Here is a 10245-nt window from a genome sequence, read left to right as displayed (position 1 = left end):
CCCGGTGACTCCGTGACAGTGTGCATGCTGGGAGTAATGCCAGCCAAACCTGGTTCACAGGCACATCTGTGTGCAGCTCTGCAGGAGTCCCCACCCTTCCCACAGTCCCACTGCAGCCAGAGGGTTTGTTCTGCCCATTCCCCGCATTTCCTAGTGCATTGGGCAGTATAGTTTGAAATATCCCAAGCAATGGCCATGCCCCCCAGCAGCCTGGCGGGTCTTGGAGCCAGGAAGCTGATCCAGCTCTTCAGACTAACCTGTCCTTTGTTCATTCTTGGCAGACTTCAGCATCACTGTGGATGTGTCTCCCCTCTCTTTCAGGGTGACACCAAATTTGCTGCTGTTTTGCACCTGAAGGCCTGCTCCATGCACAGCATCTGTGCCAGGAGAACTGTCAGTCAAGGGCTGAGTGTTTTACCAATACAGTTATACCAGTATAAGCTGTAATGTGGATGCAGTTACACTGGGGCAGAGATGCCTTGTCAGGCTACAGCTTGTTCCCTTTGCTGTGTGGGAATAGCTATCCTGGTTATAAGCACTTTTATACCAGTGTAACTATGCCCATGTTAGGGAAGTTGTACAGCTGCATCTGTACTGGCATTGCCCTGATCACTGATGGCATCAAGCCTCCCTGGCATTGCCAAAAGGGGTTAAATTAGTAAGACCTGCATCTGAAATCCTTCTCATTTGCTTCTTGAGGAGCGCTGCAGCAGCTGCGGTCAGAATGCAGCCCCTCAGACCTAAGCTAAGGAGCTGACTCCCTGGGTGTCTCTGTGACCTTCCTAGGCTTTGATGCTGTGCTCTTAGCTGCAGTATGGGAGCACATGAAGCCCCAGCTTGGGGTGGCTGCATAGAGAAGGTGCTGGTAGTCTAGAGACACTTAGCTCTGTTTCACTTTGTTTCAGCATCCATCTCCTGTCTGCCAAGGTCTGCACTGGCAAGGGCAGGATTAGAGAGGTCTGAGTGTGGAGGCAGCCATGACCAGGTGAGACACTTTCACACAAAGTAGAGAGCCTGTGGATGAGGGCAGGGCCGGGGGTGGGGGCATGGAGTCCTTTTGGGGGGAATGCCATGGATCTAGGCAGGGCATGAACAGTAATGGCTTTACTTTTCCTGAGCTTGGGCCATGCTTTTGGTTTAAGGGTTGGGGAGGTGCCAGCTTGCATGGCTGTTTGCGCCAGGGCCTTTGCTGCAGGATTTCCTGCACTCCCTCTCTGAGGTTCATTCCAGAGCTTTTCACTTCTCCCCATCTGCCCATGGGCTCTCATCAGGACTTGTTCTTTGGTTTCAGCTCCCCTGTCTCCAGGGTCGTTTACAATGGCAAGAGGAACAGCAGCCCTCGCTCCCCAAGCAACAGCAGTGAGATTTTCACCCCTGCTCATGAGGAGAATGTGCGCTTCATTTATGAAGGTGGGTGAGTGGGCATCTCCTGGGCGGGGCTGGAGTGATCTGGGATCTGCAACTCCCGCAGGCCATGTTTTCTCCCCAAGCTCCCTTCCTCTCTGGTCCCACTTGCCTTTCAGCCTTGGAATTACACAAGAGGCTTCCTGCCACAGTGCCTCATCAGAGCAGTGGGCAAGGAGGAGTCAGAGAACAGTGTGGCTGCTGCTCCCTTCCCGAGCTGAGGACGTGTGGAGCTTTGCTCATCCCATCGTGTGCTCCTGAGCTCTCCTCTCCCCGTTGATAGCCTAGGGCCCATTAGTTTCCATTCCCTGTGGGGTGATGATGAGAAGAGGGATGCGACTACTTAATATGCCTTGCAATGCGAGTCTCTGTTGCTGTGGGACTCTGTTACCCACCAATTGCTATGGCAGAAATACGACACTGGAATGAGCCCAGAGCAGGCACTGGGTGGTGGCGTCTGCTGTGTGGCAGATGTCTGTTTAGAGCCTGTGAATGAGCAAAGCCACATCTCAGTCTCAGCCAGAAGAGTGAGGCCTTACTGCGCACATGAAGCAAATCAAATCAGGCCCAGGTAAAATTCCCTTGTGGGACAGTCCCTGTCTCAGCAGCTGTTGTGCTGTCTCATGTCTCCTGAGCCTGGTACGCTGAGACAAGGAGAGAGGAATCAAACTGATTTCGAACTGACCAAGTTAAGAGGACCCAGTGTGTGTGGAAGGCCCTTCCATAGCCTGTCTGAGGCTGGAACAACCCTTAGGAGACTCTTCTAAGGGCTTCTCATCCCCTGCCAGTGTCTGGAAAGGTCTTTCCAACAACATCCCACTGCCCAAGACCAACGCCCTCCGACTGAATGAAGCCATTGCTGCTCAGAGTGCTGTGAGTGCACAGGAAACAGACAGTCTTTGTGTTGCTGAGTTCCCTGGGGTCGCGTGGTGCTATGGAGGGCAGGCAAGGCCTGGCAAAATAGAATTTTCAGGTGCGTGGTATTTGTCTCTGGTGTGCCTTTGGCCCTGGCCATTTCTGGAGAATTTAGTCCTTCAATTAAAAAGTAAAATGAAGCTTCGATCCCTGAGGTTTGCAAAGAAACCCTTTGAACGTAACTATGCTGTGTCTGTCTTTCCTGTGAGCTGCCACCCATAGGGAGCTGCTGGCGAGTGGCCTCCAGAGTGGAGTGCAGTCCGGCTGGGGGGAGGTGCCAGCCTGCAGGTGCATACGTGCCATTTTAAGCAGGAGCCTGGGTAACTGTGCATGAGGTACTCAGCACCCAGCCAGACATGAGCCAGTTCTCCTGTGCTCTTGCAGGTATCTGCTGTTCCCATCCTCCTAGTGCAGTCTTTCCTCTTTACCAAGCCCACAGCGAAGGCACTTTCATGTGTGTGATCCCACTGTTAAGTTGGAGGGAGACACATTAGACTTGGGAGCAGGGCGATAAGGAAATGGGGACTGGAAGGTGGGGTTGGACCTCATTCTGATGGACAAATAATTGTTACTTGGTGACGTAAAAATTGCCAGTAGCCTAGAGTACCAATGATCATGATTTCTGTACGTTTATGCTGTGCAAACAGAACATGGCACCAAACACTAATGTATATTTAGAATTTTAAAAGGGTTCATTTTCCAAAGCTAAAAGCAATTGTTGCCGTAACTGTCTGGGAACATTAAATTTAAAGTATGAAGTGTCAGTGGAAACTGGGACTTGGTTCAAGGATATCCCTTTGGATGCCCATAAAGCCATGATTCCACAGACATGAAAAAAGTTATGCTGGGCAAGAAGCCGGATGGGTTAAAAGGAGTTGGGGAAGAAGCAATAAAACAAAATTTATATATAAAGAATGGAAGTAAATGACAATTTATATAAGTTAAAAGTTAAAAAATGTGGGTGATTGGTAAGAGAAGCCAAAGGAATCAATGAAATATCAATGGGCGATAGAGTTAAAGAGAAGGCATTTTTAAAACATATTCAGAACAAGAAGTACCCCATGATGGATGATAAAATTGTAAGCAGAGATGCAGAAATGTTAAATATTTATGTACAGTATTTGGAATGAAACAGGAGGATGTATAGTATAGTCAAATATAGTAAAAATCTTAAAATCAATCAAACTGTACTATAGAATTTCTGTGGGTAGAAATTCCATGCTTGAATAATAAGATTATAGCAGTAGGAATATACTACCAACCACCTGGCCAGGATGGTGACCGTGACTGTGAAATGTTATGGGAGATTAGAGAAGCTACAAGAACACAAAACCCAATAAGAATGGGGAATTCAGCTATAGCCGTATTGACTGGATATATGTCACCTCAGGATGAGATGCAGAGATAAAATTTCTAGACACCATTAATGACTGATTCTTGGAGCAACTAGTCCTGGAACTCACAAAGGGAGAAGCAATTATTGATTTAATCCTAAATGGTGCACCAGATCAGATCCAATAGGTGATTAAGGCTGAACTGCTTGGTAATGGTGACCATAATGTAATTAAATTTAACATCCTTGTAAGAGGGAAAATCCACCACATTTAACTTAAAAAAGGGGAACTCCACAAAAATGAGTAAGATAGTTAAATGAAAGTTAAAAGGAACAGTCACAAATGCCTGCAAATTATAGGGACAGTAGTTAAAAACACCATAGTAGAGACTTAAACAAAATGTATACCCACAAATTTAAAAAAATAAACCAGTAAGAGGACCAAAAAAATCCACCATGACTAAACAACAGAGTATAAGAGTTGGTTAGAGACAAAAAGGCATCCTTTCACAAATTGGAATTCCTCTCCTAGTGAGGAATATAGAAAGGAAGATAAACTCTGGCAGATCAAGTGTAAGAGTATAACTGGGCACAAAAAATTTGAAGAGCAAATTAACAAAGGCAACATTTTTTTAAAATACATCAGAAGCAAGAAGCCTGCCAAACAATCAGTGGGGCCACTGGATGATTGAGGTGCTAAAGGAATATAATGAGGAAGAAAAGGCCATAACAGAAAAGCTAAATTAATTCTTTGCATCATTTTTCACTACAGAGGATGTGAGGGAGATTGCCATGCCTGAACTGTTCTTTTTAGGTGGCAGATCTGAGGAACTGTCCCAGACTGACAGTCATTAGAGGAAGTTTTGGAACAAATTGATAAACTAAACAGTAATAAATCACCAAGAGCAGATGGCATCATCCAAGAGTTCTGAAGGAACTCAAATGTGAAATTTCAGAACTACTAACTGTGGTATATAACCTATAATTTAAATCTGCTTCTGTACCAGATGACTGGAAGATAGCTAATATAATGCCATTTTTAAAAAAAAGGCTCCAGAGGCAATCCTGGCAATTAATTTCAGTACCAGGCAAATTGGTTGAAACTATAATAAAGAACAGAATTATCAAACACATAGATGAACACAATTTGCTGTGAAAGAATTGATGCAACTTTTGTAAAGGGACATCATGCTTCACCAGTCTATTAGAAGTCTTTGAGGGTGTCAAGAAACATGTGGACAAGGGTGATCCAGTGGATATACTTGGACTTTCAGAAAGCCTGTGAGAAAATCCCTCATCAAAGGCTCTTAAGCAAACTAAGCAGTTATAGAATCAGAGGGGAGGTCCTCTCATGGATTAGTAACTGGTCAAAAGATAGCAAAGAAAGAGTAGGAATAAATGGTCAGTTTTCAGAATGGAGAGAGGTAAATAGCAGTGCTCCTAGGGGTCTGCACTGGGACCAGTGCTGTTCAACGTATTCATAAATGGTCTGGAAAACGGGGTGAGTATTGAGGTGGCAAAGTTTACAGACAATACAAAATTACTCAAGCTAGTTAAATCCAAAACTGACTGCGAAGAGTTACAAACAGATCTCACAAAACTGGGTGACTGGGCAACAAAATGGCAGATGAACTTCAGTGTTGATAAATCCAAAGTAATGCATATTGGAAAACATAATCCCAACTACACATTCAAGATTATGGAGTCTGAATTAGCTGTCATTGTGGACAGTTCTAAAAACATCTACTCAATGTGCAGCAACAGTCAAAAAAGCTAACAGTGTTAGGAGCCATTAGCAAAGGGATAGCTAATACAACGGAAAATATCACAATGCGACTATATAAATCCATGGCACCCACCCACCTGAACACTGTGTGGGGTTCTGGTTGCTCCCAGCTCAAAATAATATTTTAGAATTGGAAACAGAAAAGGTCAACAAAAATAATTAGGGGTATGGAAGAGCTTCCATATGAGGAGAGATTAAAAAGGCTGCAGTTCATCTTAGAAAAGTGATGACTAAAGGGGGATATGGTAGAGATCTCTAAAATCATGAATGGTGAGGAGAAAGTGATTAAGGAAGTGTGATATACCTATCCACATAACACAGGAACCAGGAGTCACCCAATTAAATTAATAGGCAGCAGGTTTAAAACAAACATAAGGAAGTACTTCTTCACATTGTGCATAGTGCCTTGTGTGCAGGGGACTGGACTAGATGACCTCTCGAGGTCTCTTCTAGTTCTGTGATTCTATGATTTCTGTACTGCAGTCAACCTGGGGAACTCTTTGCCAGAGGAAGTTGTGAAGGCCAAAAGTATAACTGGGTTCAAAAAAGAATTAGATAAGTTAATGGAGGATAGATCCATCAATGGCTATTAGCCAAGATGGTCAGGGTGCAGCCCCATGCTCTGGGTGTCCTTAAACCTCTGACTGCCAGAAGCTGAGACTGGATGACAGGGATGGATCACTCGATAAATTTCCCTGTTCTGTTCATTCCCTCTGAAGCATCTGGCACCAGCCACAGCTGGAAGACAGGATGCTGGGCTAGCTGGACCATTGGTCTGACCTAATATGACTGTTCTTATGTGTCCAACTTGTACAATGTGGATGGAATAGAAAGTTTACTATCTGTAACAAGATAGGAGAGTGTGAGGCAGCATCTGCTAAAATTTAAATGTTTTCATATCAGCACTCCCAGATAACTTACACTCAAAGGTCTTAAAGGAACTGCTGAGGATCTTGCTGAACCACTAATATTAATGTTTAACAAATTTTGGAAAACTGGGAAATTCCAAAGGACAGGAGGACTGCAAATGTAATTCCAGTATTTAAAAAGGAGAAAAGGGATGACCCAGGAAGATTTAGACTGGGAGCCTGACATTGATCCTGAGTAAAATAATGGACTCAGTCAGGACTCAGTTCAGGACTCAATCAACAAAGAATTAGAGGCTAAAAGTATAATGAATGCGAAGGCAATTCTTGTCAAACAAACCTGTTGTCTTTTGACAGGATTAGAGGTTTGGTTGATAAAGGCAGCTGTGTTGATATAGTAAACTTAGATTTCTCCAAAGCAATTGTACCACATACAATTTTGATTCAAAACTTGCATTATATAGAACTAACAGGACATACACGTTCAGTGGATTAAAAACTGTCTCACTGACAGATCTCAAAGCAGTTATTAATGGGTAATACCGATGAGTGAGGTCATTTCTAGTGGATTTTCCCCAGTGTTCCGTGATTTATTGAAAATCAACATTAATGGTCCAGCAAGTTCTGTAGACAGCTCTTTTCAAACTCTTGGATGCAAGTTGTCTGGACCTGCTGATTTAAAAATGTCCAATTTAAGTAGCTTTTGTTTAACGTACATTTGAATTACAGTTGGAACAGAAAGTGTTTCTTCATGATCATCATCATCTGATATGACTGCATCATGTGGCTTTTTCCCAGCTATGCAACAGAAATATTATTCTTCGATTTCTGCATCTTTTTTGATAATTCTGCCATTTCCATTGAGTAATGGACCAGTGCCATTGTTTGGATTCAGTTTCATGGCCTGTGACATACAGGAGCTCAGACTAGATGATCTAATGGTCTCTTCTGGCCTTAAACTCTATGAAACTGTGAAGTTCCCTGGTGTGTGCAGGGGAACGGGGTTCTTGAGGGCTGGGATGAGAGCGTGGGAGCAGCTGGAGGGAGACCTAGGCATGTCCTGTAGCAGGCACAGCACCCTCCCCTCCCTCTCTCGCTGTGCTCCTTCCCCAGCCTGGCAGTGTGTGGAGCGAGACCTTCGCAACCAGATGTCGGGCAGTGAGAGGGGCCTGGTGGAAGAGTATGTGGAGAAGATACCAAACCCCAGCCTAAAGGGTGAGTTTGCCTGTGAGGTCTTTGGCCCATCCAGGGGAACAAGTGCCAACAGTGCTCAAGTAAGTGGAGCAGAGCACTGGCTGCTGAGAGGGGAGGAGCCCCTTCAGGACACCAGTGACCTGTCCTAACTGAATGTCCAGCTCTAACCACTCCATCCAACTACAGAAGGGTGAATGGGGGTGACCAGGTTGGGAGCCTTCAAGCCAGTGGGACAAACAGCATTTCATGATGAGGGGCAGAGGAGACCTGTGGCTTTTGAGCCTGGACTCCTGCAGTGTGTGTGTTGGGTGTGGTGGGTGCTGGCAACGTGGAGGGGTGATGCAGTGCTGAGCGCAGCCCCTGAATTGAGTCTTGGGGGCGGGTAGGGTGATGCTGGCAGTGCTGAGCCCAGCCCCCATGCTGAGTTCTCCTCTCTTCCTCCTCACAGCATTTAAACCTGTTGACTTGAGTGATCTGAAGAGGAGAAACACACAGGATGCTAAGAAATCCTAAGGCACGTTCTGCCTGCTCATTGGCTGGTGTCCTGAGGTCCTCAAGCAAATTTAATTTGAAGATTTTGTGTTGATTTCCTCCTCTGATCTGTGTTCTGCCCTTGGAAGAGCTGGGCGGCTTTGGGGCTGGCTCTGAAGCTGCCCAAGCTTGAACTCCATTGCAGATGCCTAGAGCGTGTTGTACTGGATTCCTGCCCCTTTCCTGTAGCCTCGCCTCAGGCTGCCTTTCTCTACTGTGTGTTGGGCCCATGAAGTCAGCTTACTCTTCCTCCCAGCTCTGTCCTCAGTCAGCCCGTGCTGCTCTATTGGCTGCCGTGGTTGGTGTGGTCCCTGGGGCTCTGTTGCTAGGGAGGACAGAGCTGAGTGGCTGCATTTGGGCCAGTGGAGGGCAAGCCTAGTTCACCCCTTCCCCCGGGTATCGAGGAGCAGCTGTGGACAGGTTGCAAGGAGAAGGTGGAGGACGTTCAGAGGCTGGAGGAGGAGCATGCATTGTTGGTCCCTGCTTTGTGCCCCATGCCCATGGCGACTCAGTGCCAGCGGGCTTGCAGGCCTTCCCCACAGCCGTGCTGCTAGGCAGGTGACCCTTCCCCCTCCTCTTGCTTGTCAAGTAAGTGGGGTTAGTTTGCAGCTGAGCCCCTAGCACTTGGTTGCTAACAGCTTCTGGGATTGTGGAACTCCAAGATATTGTCCATATTAAAGAGCTGACTGGCTCTCTTCCCCATAACAGGGCTGGGGCAGGTCCCATGGCTCAGGGGGCACAGCTGCTTCCTGCCAGGCCTTGCCCTGCTGAGCTAGGAGGGGTACAACCTTGGCCCTGAGCCTCAGAGACCAAGGTGCATTTACAGCTGGAGTCATGAAATATTCTCTGCTCCCTGCCAGGTGCCCTGGCAGCTCCTTCCAGGCAGGAAGGGTGGGGTGGGGCAGCACTTGCTGAGGGAGGCTTGACTGTGGGAAGTTGTTTTTATCTGCATCCTTGCCTGGCCGACATCTCCCAACATTAGTACTAGAGGAATTCCTCAGCCCTCCTGCCCCCTTCCTCTCCCCCTCCCTCCAGCTGTCTGGGCACCCCCCATGCAGTAACTCCCTTCCTGGCCAGGCATGTTCTGTGGGGTGGGCCTGGAGGGGGGAGGTAGTTACACAGCCCCTAGTGGAGCCCAGCTCACTTCCTAAAGACATCGCTTAGCTCAGGCAGTTTACAGCAAGCTGCTGCTGCTGTGCCAGGCTGAATGCCCTCTCCCCACCCCTGGGCTCGGAAAGCAGTTCAGAAGGTGGCCCTCTTGGGACCCTAGTATCTGACAAGGCTGGGAGGTCTCAGCATGGCCCCACTCTGAGTGGTTCTGCCATCACTATTGCCCTGTGAAGCACAACCCCACCAGTCGAGCGGCTGTCACCAGCACTGCAGGAGCATTGTGGTCCCAGAGACCAGCATCCTGTCCCTGCAGTGCTGCAGGAGCAGCCCCCTGCCTGGTAGCTCACAGGGAGGGGAGCTGCCAAGTGCACTGCCAAGTGCTCTGCCCAGCACAGATGGTGGCAGGCACTGGCAGCCAGGCACTACAGGGCTAAGAGCAGTGCAGGCAGGATTTGTGGTCACTGTTACCTTCCCTTTGTTGTTAAGTCAATGACCTACATTGTTCTTTCGCTCTGTCTGTCACTTGAGGAGTGTTGTAAATAAAAGCTGATTAGTCCTTTTGAGCTTGTCTCTGTGCACATCTGTCCATTGCTCCTAGGCTTCTCCATGGCTGGCTCTGCTGGATATGGGGCTGATTTACCACCCATGCTCCCACTTCTTCTTCAGCCACTGGTCTGCTGTCCAGTGCATGCAGAGCTGGGGAATGGCTGAGAGGACACCCTGCCCCAGGGGAATGGTGGGATGGGCCTTGCAGTACTGGTGGCTGAACTCCCCCATGGACGCCCAGCTAAGGAGCAAGGAGATACTGCACACCAGTGCTGCAGCCACGCATGCACAATCCCTTGTCCCTCTGCAGATTCCACATCCCTTTGCTCTCTTTGTGTCCAGGCCCCAGTCAGTTGTAGCTGTACACAGCTCAGGCAGAGGCTTAGCCATGCACACCCGCAGCTCTTAGTGCACTCAGATGCTTTTCCAATTACGTCTTAATTTTCCTACTTTTGATGTTTAAAGTCTCTCCATTACCTGTTTGAGGCTGCAGTTCTGAAAGGAGAGTCAGGGCCCAGGTCTCTGGGGTGGAAGTGGGTGCAGTCTCAGCCAGTGCAGAG

General features: G+C 47.6%; 1 protein-coding gene across 1 annotated transcript; it reads left to right on the top strand.

Moving 5' to 3' along the window:
* The first annotated feature begins 883 nt into the window (after positions 1-883).
* Positions 884-9702, top strand: MCRIP1 (MAPK regulated corepressor interacting protein 1). The gene is made up of 4 exons (XM_032799108.2): positions 884-985; positions 1292-1410; positions 7418-7519; positions 7947-9702. Exons 1-4 carry the CDS (start codon positions 978-980, stop codon positions 8009-8011), a joined length of 294 nt encoding a protein of 97 aa, XP_032654999.1. The 5' UTR covers positions 884-977; the 3' UTR covers positions 8012-9702.
* The last annotated feature ends 543 nt before the right edge of the window (positions 9703-10245 follow it).

Source organism: Chelonoidis abingdonii, chromosome 13, assembly GCF_003597395.2.
Source record: "Chelonoidis abingdonii isolate Lonesome George chromosome 13, CheloAbing_2.0, whole genome shotgun sequence".
In the NCBI taxonomy this organism is placed as follows: Eukaryota; Metazoa; Chordata; order Testudines; family Testudinidae; genus Chelonoidis; species Chelonoidis abingdonii.
Note: the sequence above shows the minus strand (reverse complement) of the source record. Positions and strands in the feature narration are given on the sequence as shown.

Coding starts and splice junctions, on each gene's coding strand:
- MCRIP1 (XM_032799108.2), top strand. Junction 1,411..7,417: donor TGTGCGCTTCATTTATGAAG/GTGGGTGAGTGG, acceptor CTCCTTCCCCAG/CCTGGCAGTGTGTGGAGCGA. Junction 7,520..7,946: donor ACCAAACCCCAGCCTAAAGG/GTGAGTTTGCCT, acceptor TCCTCCTCACAG/CATTTAAACCTGTTGACTTG.